Source organism: Artibeus jamaicensis, unplaced genomic scaffold (assembly GCF_021234435.1).
Source record: "Artibeus jamaicensis isolate MK-2021 breed Jamaican fruit bat unplaced genomic scaffold, CSHL_Jam_final contig_252, whole genome shotgun sequence".
Classification (NCBI taxonomy): Eukaryota; Metazoa; Chordata; class Mammalia; order Chiroptera; family Phyllostomidae; genus Artibeus; species Artibeus jamaicensis.
In genome coordinates, this window is record NW_026521538.1 from 1197249 (window position 1) to 1214457 (window position 17209).

General features: G+C 37.8%; 1 protein-coding gene across 1 annotated transcript in view; it reads right to left on the bottom strand.

The window, feature by feature from the left end:
* TM9SF3 (transmembrane 9 superfamily member 3) overlaps positions 1-17209 on the bottom strand; it is a 60131-nt gene that overhangs the window by 38981 nt on the left and 3941 nt on the right. The window contains exons 2-3 of the mRNA XM_037138917.2: positions 12004-12199; positions 967-1089 (exon numbers count right to left, since the gene is read on the bottom strand). Of these exons, the coding sequence (XP_036994812.1) occupies positions 967-1089; positions 12004-12199 (319 nt within the window). The remainder of the gene's footprint in view (positions 1-966; positions 1090-12003; positions 12200-17209) is intronic.

Here is a 17209-nt window from a genome sequence, read left to right on the forward strand (position 1 = left end):
AGAAATCATCAGCAAATGTTGAGCTATCTTCCTGCTACCCTCAGAGTTGATCACAGAAATGTCTGTTAATGTATACTAATTACAGTAATTTACACGAAATGCTGTTTATATCTAATTAATATGCAACACACTAACAATGATGCATATATCTTGAGATGAATTTTCTTGTAAATTTCATCTTAGTACCACACTAAACTCTGCTCTTACGTGTTCAGTCTTTCAGTTTGTTGCTTATGAATATAGTAGTCTACTAACAATTTTAAGAATCAGAATATTAGCTTTACATTAAGAACAGGTGTCAAACTCTCCACCCACCAAAAAAAAGGCTAATGTAAAAACCATTTAGAAAAATGTGATCGAACATACTAGGTATGAAGCTCACTGTGCTTTGCACTTTGAATAACTTAAGCCTAACACAAATGTTTGGATTATGCACAAGGTTGTATTAACTATGCCATAGCTCTTCTCCAAAGCTAAAAATTAAGAAATATTTTAAACTTACAGAGTTTTGTAAAATAATACAGAAACTGGCAAAACAAGTCATTTAAAACCTACCATATCGAAAACCCATCTACCACAGTTTCACATGAGACAAAACCAGAACAAAACTTCAAAGTCCTATTTCATTCCTTTGACTGTACTTGATAATACAAGTCAAAATAAGGTATGAGAAAAAATGGAGTAAGGGGGAATACTTCGGATCTTTCAAAGCACCTTTGAATCCCTTAAATATTGAAATTTATACTACATAAAAACTGTATTTTGAGGGAGTTTCATGTATAGTTTGGCTATGGCAAAAACCTTTCAAGTAACAAGATACCATAAAACTGGTATTAAAATCATTCTGTGGAAAGTAATGAAAATACATTTACTGATTCAGTGTCAAATAACCTTACAGAGTCATTACATAAACCTTGTTTATTACGCAAATATTCCCAAAGTTGAAATACAACATATAACACTTACCCCATATTGGTAAGTCATCTATGTACATCTGGTACCAGTAGTGGTTTTTGATAGCGTACACAAATGCATCTCTCTTTTCTTTATCTAAGTCAATTTCACAGTAAGTGGCTGGCATCACATCATCTGCGTATAATAAAAACTGCAAATTAATATACTGGTTTAAAAAATAGTTATAGGAAAAATAACAAGAAAAAAGTCAACATTTCTGAAGCTAAAATTTCTATTTAAAATAGTTGAATATGGGTGATAAATAATGGGGGTTCAGTACACGGTTCTTTCTTTTAGGTGTGTATGTTTAAGACTGTTAGGAGGGACAAAGGGGAAAATTAGGACAACTGTAATAGCATAATCAATAAAATATAAAAAAAGACTTTTACAATAAAATACCATTACCATTTTTATTTTCAAAGATTATCTATCTTACCAAGTGAAGAACATTCCTTACATAGAGAATTATACAAGAACATTTGCAAAGCAACTTAAAAATTAAAACTGTTTTAAAGAACAAAAATTTAACAGCTTAAATACACAGGGAAATTTTCATTTACATATACAAAAAACCTAAGAACATTATTTCATAGAGAGCTAATGATTTCTAGCTATAAGAACTGACATAAATATTCATTTGGACATTCTTAGAAATGAAAGCCACTGGAAGCTACAAATTCTATGAGGAATCCCAGTGATTGTTCATAATTAGCAAGATTAAAAGGCAAACCTCTATCTAGCAGGCAGCACTGTTTATAAATTACCCGAAAGTTCCCTGGAGATGAGTCACTTCCACTCCCCAGTGCTTTAAAAAATACTGCTAACATAATACTGCTCATATGGTCTCTAACATAAACCTTTCAAAAATGTGCTTATGATTGTTAGTTTATAAATAAAACAAAATCTGAAAAAAACCTTAAATACCCTGGATGTACATCAAAAGGACTGAATTGTTTTTGTATATTACTAAGCAATTAGGGAAAAAAGTCAATCTTATCAACAACAAAAAAGCACAATTGTTTGTTAAGTTTTCTTGTACTGTTAACATTGGTTGCTCAGAACTTGAAATGCAATTTCCCACAAGACACTCAGCTAAATAAATTTTTCTTTTTCTTTCTTCCCTTCTTTCTCTTATTTATTTAATATATTTTCAGAGACAGGAGAAAGGAGGGAGAAAGAGAGGGAGATGTGCAAGAGAAACACCAAATCAGTTGCCTCTTGCACACCCCCAACTGTGAACCTGGCCTGCAACCCAGGCACGTGCCTGACAGAGTTGAACCAGTGATCTTCCAGTTCATAAACTGGAGCTCAATCCACTGAGCCACACCAGCTAGAGTGACAGTTAAATTTCTTAAATGTTGACTAAAACTTCTTACACATAAAGTACAGCTGAACCATGATTAAACAGCCACCTATAATACTATTTCTAAAAGAAATAGCATTTGAGGAACAAGTATGAAAGACACAGAGATGAGGACTGGGGGGGGGGAATAGGAGGGAGGGGGGAGACCGGGCGGGGGGGGGGGGAGAGGAAAAAAAATGTACTTGAAAAGTAACTAAATAAAATTTAATATTAAAAAAATAATTTAAAAAAAATAAAAGAAATAGCAATCTGCACTATAACTCCAGACACCAGCAACATGTCCCCCGGATCCTCAAAAGAGAACAGCTCCACCTTAATACAGCTTAGCCCAGAGGGGGCACGCCAAGACCACAACACAGAAGATGGCAGGAAACACTGAAGTCCCACAAAAGACAAACATGAAAATACTCTTTCTCAAAGTGGGGGAAGAAAATTGCTTTGTCTCCAAAACAATGGGTTCCACACAGATTTTCCTTCTACCCAGGCCCTCTTAGGCAGCAAGGAATTTAGGATTTTCATAATGGCAAAAACTGAGGGCAAGCAGAGAAGGAAAAAAGGGTGAGGACACAGATTGCTACAGAGGGTTTCTACAGCAGGAGCTAGGAGAACTGGCAGCCAGAGGATTCCAAATGGGATTTCCATGGACTGTGAAAGGCACAAAGGGCAGCAGACAACAACGGCTACAGTGGGAGAGCACAAACCAAAGAAAGGTCCAAGTTTGAGCAGTAACAAATGCCCACAGAGGCCATGGGAAACCTCATAGCCACCTCTCTGCAAAGCCACCGAATTCCTTGCAGTTACAAGCAGACATTCACTGATAACTGTCTTTAACAATGACAATATATAGTTTTACATACAAAGTTCTGAGATTCACAATATGACATTTACCTATAAAGCCTTTAAAAGATTCCTCCCTCACAGGGTGAATTTAAGTTCAACTCTCTTCTCCCAAATTTCTATCATCCCCTCTCCCCATATACTCTAGCCAAACTCAACTGCCTCAAGTACTCACACACCTTGTGCTCTCTTGGCCTCTGGACTTCTTTGTTTATGCTGTAAACTCCACCTCAAATGACCAATCTTAAAATCTTTCCCATTCTCCATACTTTCCCCTCCACAGAGTAATCCCTGATTTCCCACCCCTCACACCTCCCCAACCCCACAGCCTGCCCCTTTCTCTGAAGTCCCACAGCTTTCTCTCCACACCTCCCCATGGCAACTAGGCCTGCAGTACTTTCAGTATCTCTGTTCCTCAAAACAACTACCAGGTAGTGAGACCTATGTTTACAACAGAGTATATCCTTTTCATCCCCAGCTATGCCTGTTGCAGTACCCTTCACAAAGCAGGTACTAAAACAAAAAATTTTAACAAATTATAAGAGCATGATTTTCTATTGATCTGGCAAAGGAAATCACTAAGTATATTAAAGTATGCACCTGTATGTGAATGGTGTTTATGTGCATAAAGAGAAAATAAGCAGAGTATCGAAAAAGGGTTGACAAAGAAGTCTTGAAGAGTCTCACTGATGTAAAACCTAGAAATGTGGTGAAAGGAAAACCTATCATGATGCCAGGCTGTGAAAAGGGCCTTGGTTAGGCATGTTTTAATGAAATTCCTCTTGCAGGCATGTAGGCAAATACGAACACCAGAAATAAGTGAAGAGGCTGGCTGCTCAAGGGAAACAGCACTTCTCTCAGGGGGGAGTCACTGGCGTCTAAATGTGCCAAATCATTATCCAGCATTTTATGTACCTGAAAACAATCTGAAACATCTATCACCATAAATCAATGCTTTAACATTATAACAAGCTATACCTTTCTCAGATGAGATACACACCTATGAGCTTTGAAGAGGATGCAATTAAGACTTTACCAAAGTAAATATTTTTTATGTGGAAAAAAAACAAAACCAAAATTATAAAGTAGAAAGTGTTAATACTGATTTTTGAAATAGAAAAGGTGGAGTACGAAGCTACATACCAGTAGGGTGCCGTCAATTCCCAGCCACACTCCAGACTAATAGTTGAATTGATAGTGAAAACATTGAGAAAAGAATGTGATGGTTATTTATGAGTTCTCTAAGAACACTATCATGCCTTACTTTGTTTGCTCTCTCTCGATGTCATTACTAAATTGGAAAATCACAAATACTCTGCCTCAAATTTAGCAAAGTTTCTCTTAAGTCATAGAGAAATTTACTAGCTGTGTGATTAAAAACAAGTCATTTTAACCTCAAAACAGATAACGTCTATTTTCTCTCTTTCCCATAAGTAGTACTAAGAAGTAAAAGTACCAATGTATTCAGTGTTAAGTTTCCTTGGAGCACACATTTCCTTAAGAATCCAATGAAAGCACCATCTCTCTGGCCCCCACCCCGAAATTCACACAAAACCATGTGTACAATTTCAGAGGGCCCATGGACCCCTGAAAGGGGTCTGATTCAACTTTATATACTCAGAGCTTTGCATGGTGCTGAAATGCAGTTAAGCACTCAAAAACTGCTAAATGGATTTTTTTTTAAAGGGGAGAGGGGCCCTGGCCAGGGGCTCAGTTGCTTGGAGCATAGTCCTGTACACCAAAAAGGTTACCAGTTTGATTCCTAGGTTGCGGGTTCGATCCCCGGTTGGGACATGTACTGAAGGCGACTGATGGATGTTTCTCTCCCACATCGCTATTTCTGTCTGTCTCTGTGTCTCTGTCTCACTTTCTCTCCCTCTCCCTCTAAAATAATCGGTGAACATATCCCCAGGTGAGGATTTAAAAAAAAGGGCAGGGAGGGTCTACAAAAACTGGTATATTCACAGTTAATTAACCAATCATATATAAAGAGTAGTAATTAGATGACTGACCAACCTGAATGGTGGTATAAACTGTACAATTTTTTTCTAGATGGCTATTCGGCAACATGTATCAAGAACTGCCTTCCAAAGCTATCCAACCCGCAGCCCATGGGCTACAGATGGCACAGGATGGCTGTGAATGCGGTCCAACACAAACTTGTAAATTTACTTAAAACGTTATGAGATATTTTTTGTAATTACATGTCTCAATATATTTAATGCATGGCCCAGACACACCAAAAGGCTGGACACTCCTGGTACCCCTTGATTCACTAATTCTACATCTAAGAATTCATCCTAATAAAATATTTGAGATGCATTAAAATACTTATGTGCTAGGACAGCCAAAAGCATTGTTATTTCTAATAGCAAAAAAGAAAAAAGAAAAGCAAGGAAGGGCATACGTAAATCAGAATATCTTATAATCAGAAAATGAGAGAAATTACAATACCCAAGTTATAGAATACTACATAAACACATTTTTAAAAGAGTAATTAGCCCTGGCTGGTGTGGCTGAGTGGATTGAGTGCCAGCCTGCAAACCAAAGGGTCACCAGTTAGCTTCGCTGCCAGGGCACAGGCATGGGTGATGGACCAGGTCACTGGTCGGGGACACAGAAAGGCAGCCAGCCACACACTGTTTCTCTCCCTCTCTTTCACCCTCCCCGCCTCTCCAAAAATAAAATAAATAAAATCTTTTTTAAAAAGGAGTAATTAACAATATGAGGACAATCTCATAAAAGATGTTGATAAAAGAGTAGAAACTAATTTATATAGAACTTAAGTGAGTTAGTAAGGTGCTTAGATCAATATATAATCACACAATAAACACCACATAAGTGCTAAACAAATTTTTAAGAAACTATATATATAACATAAGCCCAATTTTTAAATATTTTAAGTAATGTAGATGGATATAAAGATGAAAGAAAGACAAACACCATATGATCTCACCTTTAACAGGAACCTAAACAACAAAACAAACAAACAAGCAAAATATAACCAAAGACAATGAAGAAGAGAACAGGCTGACAGTGACCATAGGGGAGAGGGGAGGGAATTTCAGGAGAAAAGGGGAAGGGTTTACAGGAACAAATATAAAGGACACATGGACAAAAACTAGGGGTGGGGTGGAAATGGGAGGGAGGTGGGGAGGGGTGGGTGGGCTGGGAGTAAAAGATAGAAAACTGTACTTGAACAACAATTAAAATAAAATTTAAAAAAATATTAATGGTAATTATAATTAGGTGACTTTTATTTTTTCTTTATATTTATCTGTAATTTCTAAATTTTGTACACTGATCCCTACATCATTGTTAAAATAAGAAAATACATATATATGTATTCCTTTGAAAACAACAAACAAAAAAAAGGCTGATCTCAATCTGGAAGAGAATAATGTTTTCCATGGTTTAAATATGAACTTATAAAAAGCCCATGGTATATAAATTTATAGTTAGCACAGAGTTTAAGGAGTTGCTAATATCAAAAATTCAAAATACCTAGACTCAAGATTCAATACAATATTCAAATTATATGGTGTGGGTAAAACACTTTGGTTGAAACCAACAGGACAAAATATTGCTTTAAGTTCTCGGGCTTCCAATTAAACAAAGCAAATTAACCATGAATATGTCTTTTCCATCCTGAAACTCCATTAAAATGCCAATAAAGGAATAAAAAGAAGAGGAAGAGAGTAAGAAAAGATTTCAACAAATTTTTGAAAAGTAGAAAACAAAAAGAAGATGGCAAATGACTAATAAAGTAGAAGAAAACAAAAAGAAGATGGCAAATGACTAATAAAGTAGAAGAAACAGAAGGGAGGCGAATGGTGTCACAGAACACAGGAGACATTCAGGACTTGGAGGCACCACAGATGTCGAGAGCTAGAGGATGGATATAGGACTGACCACATGGCGGAACTGTATGAAAGTATGTTTACGGCAGCACTGAATGCTGGGAGTCCCCTTCTCTGCCATCACACAGCTAAATGAATAATAATAATAGCCTGCAGCAGACCAGAGGCCCTTTCTAGGGGAAAAGTCTTTTGAGACCAGAATGGCTCCAGAATCAGGGAGACTAGAATCAACCTGAAAGCAGGGTGGGGGGATTACCTAAACTAAAAATCTTCAGGCTGAATGAAAAGGACCTGCCACCCTCCTAATCCCTTTCCCCACCATTTAGCAATCAGGCCCTTCCACCCAGGCAGAGAGCTGGAGGGAAATAACCACACTGTGGTTAAAAGCTCAAAATCCAGTGTTGAGCTGCCTGGGTTCAAATCCTCACTCTGCCACTTTCCCCTTTTGAGAATCCTTGGATACCTTACTTTACCTCTGGGCCGCAATTTCCTCATCTAAAAAATAGGAATAAAATACCTCATACACTTACTCTGAGAATGAAAACAGCCAAGATTGAGAATCATTGAACTAGAAACATATAAGATTCTAAGGAGCCCTTGGCATTTCTCTGTATCTGCAGTACTCTCAACCTAACCATTCTACTCTAGAGAAACAGAAGAAATACTTGTAATTTGATCGTTCTGTTAAATTGGGTTATTCACAGAAAATTCAAGGAGTGGGCAATAAAAAAAAAGGGCCCCGCCTGGTGTAGCTCAGTGGATTGAGCGCGAGCCTGTGAACCAGACAATCGCAGTTCGATTCCCAGTCAGGGCACATGCCTGGGCTGCAGGCCAGCCCAGCAGGGGACACAGGAGAGGCAACTATACATTGATATTTCTCTCTCTCACTCCTTCCCTTCCCCTCTAAAGATAAATAAATAAAATCTTTTAAAAAATTATTTTAAAAAATGGGAGAAAGGAATTCTCTAGAAGTCATAATTCATTATACAGCAAGAATTCTCAAATGAGGGAGAAGGGAAGTGGGTAGTGATCTCCCTTTGTACAAATTAGTATTTCATAAAACTCTAATAATCATAATGAACCAATTATCATAAAAAAAAGAAGTAGGGTCCCGCCAAGATGGAGGCGTAGGTGGAAACACTGTGCCTCCTCACACAACCAAGTTTAAAGACAACAAAGTTTTAGTAACAAAATGCAACGAAAACACTGGAAAATTGAACTGTACAGAAGTCTGACAACAATGAACCATTCGGCCAGACCAGTAAGAGGAGCGGAGCCAGCAGGGTCAGGCAGGAAAAACCAAAGGGACTCACCCAGGAGCGCAGGCGGCGGTTGTCAGATCCCAGGTGTGGGGTGGAAACAGGCAGACCCAGTGGGCACAAGGCAGCTGGCTGACCCCGGTCACACATTCACACGCAGATAAACCAGGCAAAGGAGTGAGCAGTGAGACAGGCTGCGCAGGCTAGGGCCCCAGCTATGGGAATTAAAGCCTAAAAGCACCAATTGGAAAAACTTTCCGGGTTGAGGTGCCAGGAGAAGCTCCCAGGGTCACAGAGAGTTTGTTGGAGAGACCCACAGGGTCCTGGAGGGTGCACAGGCCCACACACCCGGGAGCCGGCACCAGGGGGGCCCACTTTGCTTGTGGGAAGCAGCAGAAGGGACCAAAATCTGAAAGAGAGCAGAACAAACGCCACTGCCCCTCTCTGACCCCACCCCCACCTACAACATCACAACCCACCAACTGGGTTGCCCCACCCTGATAAACACCAAGGGCTCCGCCCCTCATACACAACAGGTGGGAACAGACCAAAATATTATCACTCAAGGAGAGCAGCTCAAAGCCCCAGAGCCAATACTTCTAAGCGACTAAGAGCTAGCCAACCTATCAGATGAACAGTTCAAAACACTGGTGATCAGGATGCTCACAGAACTGGTTGATTTTAGTCACAAATTAGAGGAACATATGAAGGCTAAACTAATTGAAATGAAGGGAAATGCACAGGAAACCAATAATGAGGGAAAGGAAACTGGGACTATAATCAAAGGAGTGGACCACAAGGAAGAAAAAAATGATCAAAGAGAAAAGAATGAAGAAACGAGAATTCAAAAAAAACAAGGAGAGGCTTAGGAACCCTCCAGGACATCTTTAAACATTCCAACATCCGAATTACAGGGGTACCAGAAGGATAAGAGGAAGAACAACAAATGGAAAACTTATTTGAACAAATAATTAAGGAGAACTTCCCCAATCTGACAAAGGAAATAGACCTCCAGGAAATCCAGGAAGCTCAGAGAGTCCCAAAGAAGTTGGACCCAAGAAGGAACACACCAAGGCACATCATAATTACATTAGCCAAGATTAAAATGAAGGAGGGAATTCTAGAAGCAGCAAGAGATAAGGGGACAGTCACTTACAAAGGAGTTCCCATCAGGCTGTCAGATGATTTCTCAAAAGGGACCTTACAGGCAAGAAGGGGCTGGAAAGAAGTATTCCAACTCATGAAATCCAAAGACCTACATCCAAGATTGCTCTATCCAGCAAAGCTTTCATTTAGAATGGAAAGGCAGATAAAGTGCTTCTCAGATAAGGTCAAGTTCATCATCTACTTAATCTACTAGATTAAGAAGACTGTGGGTATATATGTGTGTATGCACACTGAAGTGTGTATAGATACCACATGTGTGTGTAGAGAGTGGGGTTTTTTTAGTTTCTCAATATTTCCAAAATTTTTTCTTATTCAAAAATACTTTCAGAAAAACCTTTAAAAGTCAAATACTTGAGGGATAAAGGCCTAACAATAACATAAATATTTCCACAGTTCAGGGACAGAAAGTTCATGTTTCCATGACTTTATTAGTATGTTGTGATGTACCTTAGACAAATCATTTCATCTTTGGGCCTCCCTAACAGGAGGAAATCAAATGACACAATCTCTAAGAGGTAGCCTTAAATAATCAGGAAACCCTATAAAACATTTTTCAAAGAAGGAACAACTTTATCTTTGAATGAGGCAAGGGGCTACAGTAGAGAAACCTAATCAACGTTTACTACTTCAGCTGGAACACTTAATTTCGCAGCTCCCTCACTGCATATCCACGCTGGAGGTGCAGAGTTGACAAGACTCCAAGGAACCGCCAACTCTCAGCAAATAACACCTGGCTGATTCTTGTTCTTTTAATCTAAAAGCGCTTAGTCTGAAAAGAAAATAAATCCCACTTTGACAGCCCATGAAAACAGGTCCCATCTATCTAAATAATCTTTCCATCTCAGTCTCAAGGAACTAATGAAAGAAGAAAGGTTAAGACAGCTGAAGGAGTACTCTTCTTTAGTAAATAAGACTATCTAAAAGTGATGAAATTTGTCCACTGCAGCAAAGTAGGACTTAGGGTTTTGTGTATTCTCTCTCTGTTTCCTCTTCAATAAACTAGAAATATGTGCCAAAATGGAAAAGGATAAAGTATGTGAATAAATGCAGAATTGAGTTTCTCAAAGATCATACATTCTAGTCTGTTTTATCCATATTTGTGGTCACATATTTAAGTCACAAATTAAATTAAGTCACTGATGAAATTAAAACATAAGCCTCAGGGGATGCTATAATTCATGAAGTTACAGGATAGGTGACTGTGCTTTCAATTTACAACCTAATTTTATAATTAAGTCCCAAGGAATACAATGGGGGAGTTCAAATATGTATACCTGTTTTCAACAATGACAATAAGTATTCTAAAAACAAAAATAAAATTTAACAAAGTTAAACATTATCTTAAAAGTTATTTTCTTAAAATATATCTCATTTCATACCATCCTCCCAAGAGTGCTAAAAATACCAGAAGTCAGTTACTATTCATTTCACAAATGTAGGCAGTACAGTCAAAATTAAAGTACAACTTTACTGAAATTAATACAGTAAAAGAAACAGGATTACAATTCAAAGCTCCTGATTACAAGATCTATGCTCTATTCAAAAATCAAGACACCTAATCAAATATCCTGCAAAAAATTCAATTATTCAAGCTTCTGCTCACTGGATTAAAAATGTCTGTGCTGAGAATACACTGTCTGACAAACTTCACAGAGAACAGTAAGAAGTATAAACACACTCAAAGAACCTGACAAAACAAATACCTGCCCAATAAACAAGGAAAATCTTTTTCAATTTTAATATGTCTTTGACTTATTTAAAACCACACTATCCTAGGCCCTGGCCAGGTAGCACAGTTGGTTAAAGCATTGCTCCATTATACCAAGGTGTAGAGTTTAACCCTCGGTCAGGGCACACAAGAAGCAACCAATGAGTGCATAAATAAGTGGAACAACGAATCAATGTTTCCCTCTCTCCGCCTCTCTCTCTCAAATTACTAAGTTTTTAAAAAGCACACTACCCCATAAGTATTAAGAGTAAATTTATACAACACTTTTCAATACATTATAAGCCAAAGGTACAAGTTTAAAACTGAGGATTGACACAAATATTTAAGTATCCATATACTCCATTACACCCCCACACCTCCAGAAATTACTCCATTATGAATCTCTGAAGGTCTTCCCCAACAACCTACGTCCAATCACTAGAAGGTTTACTACAAAACACTTCTGAGATAGAAATATTCTAGGAAAATATAATTTTATTAACATTTATTTTATTATTTTAAAAATATTGAAAATGAATCTTTGTTGGTTACTAACATACTTTTCTAAATGTAATACACTTAAGTTATAGATTAAAGCATTTCTTAGAATCTAGAGCAGTAGTACTCAACTAAGGGGGATAAGCAACATGTGAGGACTTTCTGGTGGTCACAACTGGAGAGTGCTACTGGTATCTAGTGGGTAGAAGAAGCCAGGGACTCTGGTGACACTCCACAATGTACAGGGTAGCCCCCACAAAAAAGAATGATCCAGCCTCAATGTCAACAGTTCCAAAAGTTCAGAAACCCTGGTCTACTATCTAACTTGTATCAGAAGGACTACTAAGGTTTACTTACCCTTGAATTTAATATCCAGCCCACTAAATTCCAATTCGACTCCTTGAAGTGCTTCTCCCAGAGTTTCATGGTAATGACTGATGCTTTTTTTTGACCCCACACAAAATGGAAGTGAAAAGTACTTATACGTCTCTTGGCGATTATGGTAGGGCCCAACAGTATTCATCCATAAAACAACTTCCTCTTTATCTTGATACTGAAACAAAAAAAAGCAAATATATATATATATATATACTTTTTAAAATATAATTCAAATTAAGAGAATATTTTTTAGTTGTTCTGAACAAAAATGTATTGTCTCTGTTTAGGAAGCTTTAAAATAAAATACTGGAAGTTTGTTTAATTTAATCTGATTAATGACCATACCTTAAAAGTAAAACTTGGTGAATTTTAAAATTATATCCTTTGATTGTGGTCTCAGGCAGATCCACCTTTTCCAAACTTTTTTTTGCAGGTGGTATTGTTTAAAGAGAGTCTACTAACTCATCCAAATGTTTATAATTATTACTTATACTTTCAAATAATGGTAAACCTATGACCAACATGATTCACCATGCCAACACTGAGAAGGAAAGAGGAAATAAAATCAACAGGTTATCTAAACCTCATGTTAATCATTAGAAACTCCAAAAACCTGCTGCCAGCAAATAAAGGTTCATCTCCTTTCTAATCTTTTCTGTGCCATTGGTCAAAGTACTGGAGAGGAGAGAAATGACTATGCAAGAGAGAAAACCATACTATGAAATCACCAGTCTATTCAAACCATCATTCTATCTTCCTCTTTATCAGCCTGGAAGACCCTGTATGATATTTATATTTCTTTGATTAAATAACTATGGCTTTACCCATCAGTGAATACCATACTGAAGTGTGGTCTAGTAACTCTGGGTAGATGACCTCACCTTTCCAGGGTTCAACTGGAGGATTTGCCAAAAATTTCTAAGATCTCCTGTTTAAATGTCCAATGGTTCTATGAAAAGCAATTAACCAAGTAATTTAAAAAGTAGTAACCCTAATTAGCAATATAAAGACAACACAGTATATAATTTAAGTCAGCTAACAGTGCACAAGTAAATCATTGAACAATTATTCACTAAGTGACTACCATGGGTCAAACAGTAACTGTGTTTGTAACTGAGGATACAAGCTTTGAACAAGTAAGTTCCCTGCCCTATTGGAGCTTAGATTCTAAAGGGAAAGATGAACATTAAACAAGCAATTAAGCCCAGGCTGCTGTAGCTCAGTGGACTGAGCGCGAGCCTGTGAACCAGACAATCGCAGTTCGATTCCCTGTCAGGGCACATACCGGGGTTGCAGGCCAGTTCCCTGCAGGCCAGTTCCCAGCAAGGGACACATGAAAGGCAACCATACATTGATGTTTCTCTCCCTCTCTCCTTCCCTTCCCCTCTAAAGATAAATAAATAAAATCTTTAAAACAAAAAACAAAAAAACAAGCGATTATAATCAGGTAAGGTGCTATGAAGCAGGTAACAGAGGAAGCTCTCCAACTAGCCCAACTACCAAATCCTTAGCTCTGATCCTCCATCTAAAAATAAACAAACATTTTCAATCAAAACCCAACGTCTCCAAAACTGAACTCATCCCACCCAAATCTACCCACTTTTGTTTTCCTAATGGTATCACCAATCTCTCAGACATGGAGCTCAAACACCAAGTCCCTCTGGCTTTCCAAAAAACACTGACTTGTCTACTCTGAAGTCTAAATCATCCACCTCTTCCTTTTAATTTACAACATCATCATCCTAGAACTTAGATCTAATCCCCTCATCTTCAAAAATAACAAACTTTCCATTGCTTATGTAAGACATCATCCATGTCATCGAGGAAATAACCATCTCATTTTTTGGCTACATGAGACATGTACCAACAGAGCATTAGGTGTTAAGGATATACTGTTCTTACTGTCCTAAAATAAATTAAATACTGTCCTTTCCTTCAAGATCACAATCCATAGAGAAGTCAGATAAGTAAATGATTAACAATGAAAAAGTGTTGTAATTAAGATAATAAAGGGCTAATGTAGCTAGCAACAATAAAGGAATGATTAATTTTTCTGTGACAGAGAAAGGCCAGGAGGAGTTAACAGTGTGTAAAATCATAAACTATTTCAAGTGAATTCAAAAAAACAGAGGATAATCTTCATGTATGAAGAAATGAATCCCATTCAGTTGACAGATACATGTATGCCACCACTCTTCCATCAATGCTTATGGTCACACAGCACCAATCAATGAGGGTAATACTTTCTGCTGAACACAGACACAGGCATTACTTGGATATAGTGTCAGAATTCTCAAAATGGTGCTCTAAACCAATCACTATCAAGTGGCTGAGTTGGTATTAGAACTGAAACCTGTTCAGTAGGCAGGACACTCTCTCCATAAAACAATGTATACAAAAGGTATTTAATAAATATGATGGAAAAATGCTGAAATGTGAAGTTCCTTAACAACTTAGTAGAATAAGTTTGAAGAATGTGCACTGACTGACATGTGTGATGGCTGCATTAGTACCCTCTTAGAGAAATAACAAAGGGGAGGTAACAAAATACATCCATTTATGATTAGAATTGGTTGCCTCCAGGCACAGAACCTGCAACCCAGGCATGTTCCCTGACAGAATCAAACCAGCAATCTTTCTCTCTCACATTAATGTTTTTCTCCCTCTCTTGCTCTCTAAAAATAAATAAATAAAATCTTTTTAAAAAATACCAAAAGGAAGACTTCACACAATTTTTTAAGGAGAAAAAAACCCTTTTCTTTCCCCAGAACTACTGAGGAAGCCCCTGAGCCCCACAAGTCCATGGGAAGAAAGCCACAGGTAGGACTCTTCCCTCCATCCTGAGGAGTGTAACCAGAAGGGGAGGGGAAAAAGTCATGGAAGTAGAGCAGTGGGACCAGGGGGTCCCTAAGCACATCTGTACTTCCTTCCAGGAGGCCTTGCTGGGAGTAGCCATGAGAGGCCAGTTCAGACCACCTGCATTCTTCATCTCACCGTTCTATTCATTTTCCATCCCTCAGAAGAGTTTCACCATTACACCCCACCCTTTTGAGCTGTCCACTCCAACCACGAGGGTCTCTAATGCTGTCTCTCCTTCCTTTCCTGCTCTTTTTTCTCATACTGTTTCCCCAAATCTATAATGCCCTCCCCTTCTCTCCACCTAGCCAACTTCTACTTATCCTTCAGAATTACTCGAATCCTTTTTCCAATCCTCCAATCTTCGGGCCAATCCCTAATTAGCATGATCTCATGATCTTTTCTAATACTATCATTCGTTAACACTTAATAAGCACAAACCATGTGCTAGACATAGGTTTAAGGCTTTTACATGAACATGTAATCCTCTTAGAACTTTAAGATAAGTCCTATTATTTTCCCCATTTTACAGATGAAAACAAACCAAAGAACAGAGATGTTAAGTAATTTGTCCAAGATCATATAACTAGTACCTAGTTTACAACTTTAGGACTATACTTTTGCTAATCCCTAGTCAGCTTCATTTACTGAAGAGCAAAACCTAAATGGAGTATGAACATACAGTTGTACTAAAGACATACTAAATACTGAACAATTTTTTTATCTGAGCCTTTAATCTACACTAAAAAAAAAAATTCTTCCTAAGAAGCTACTTGTGCTCTCATTTCCAAGACTGACTTTGTTCTCCAGGCATCGCCAACGTTGGGCCTTATTTAAATACTGTTTATGTGCTGGGAAAAAAGAGACACTGAAGTTTCCCTACTTGAAAAAGACCCTGAATTAGTTTTTCTCAGAAAGAACACTTTAGGAGATGTTACTGGTGTACTTATCTAAAATCTGAACAATGATATCAGAATGTATAAAGACAGGCAAAGAACTGAGGGCTCAGAATAAGAACCCATACACCATCATTTTCATGGGGTGAGTGTTTGCTTTAAAACAGATATCTGAAGAAGCAAAATCCAGTTCTGAAAATGTTTTAGAAATCATAATTTCAATGTTTAATTATTTATTTAAAACACATACATCAGAATTCAAAAACAAATAAATCAGAAGGGTATTTTTAGATAGTCTAGAGATAACTCCCCCCGTCAACAGCTTTGTACCTAAATAAACTATTTTAGTCTATCACAGAGTACAGCTGAAAATAGGACAATGAATGATGGCATTTCCTAAAATGAGATCTATATTAGAGCACACACAGATTCACTTGTAGTAAACAGTTTATTCTCTTTATAAAATCTTAACATAAGCCCTCACTGGTGTGGCTCAGTGGATTTAGTGCGGGCCTACAAACAAGAGGATTGAGGTTCGATTCCCAGTCAGGGCACATGCCTGGGTTGCAGGTCAATTCCCAGCAAGGGATGCATGAGAGGCAACCACACACTGACATTTCTCTCCCTCTCTCCTTCTCTTCCCCTCTAAAGATAAATAAAATCTAAAAAAAAAAAACACTTAAGTTTTAAGAGTTGTCATACTCCCGACAAAGACAAAAACAAAAGGCTGCCATCTGCCAAAAAAAGCAAACAAATCTGGTATAATAAGTGCTTATGGCAGAGGCTAAGCGCAGGCTGTCCTGGACACGATCAGGTCCTTCCAACGCCACCTATCAGGAGTATAATGGGCCACAAAGAAATGGGGTTTCAGCCAAGGTAAGGCCCCCAAAGCACAACAAGAATCCTCGGGACTGTGCATCTTAAGTGAACAATGGTCTGGGTTTGTTCACTGTGCTTTAAGCAACAGGATTCCATGCTTCCAACATTGAATATTCTTGTCGCTAGTAGCTCCCTAATTACTTGGGTCACTCAATAAGCACTAATTAAATACCATTTCTTGTGCCAATTACAGACCCTCGATATGTAAGACAAAATTTTAAAAATTGACTTTATGATCTTGAGGAAACAAGACCATAAAAACTCAAGACTACAGTACAAATCATAAAATGCTTTAACATTTCTGTGCCCTTGATTTTTTTTTTTTTTTTTTTTGGTGCTCACATCTTTACATAGCATTACTGTGAAAATTACACAGACAAGACAAAGCCAACAGAGATCAGGAAGCTCAGATTCTGTGTGTCCTTGAGCCAGTTGCTGAGCCTCTTCATGCCGTTAGGAATGAGTGTGTTGGACACAACGGTCTCGAGTCTTTCCAGTTCAAAAATTCTTATGATTCTCAATTTGAAATATTTTTAATAGAGTACTTTGGTATC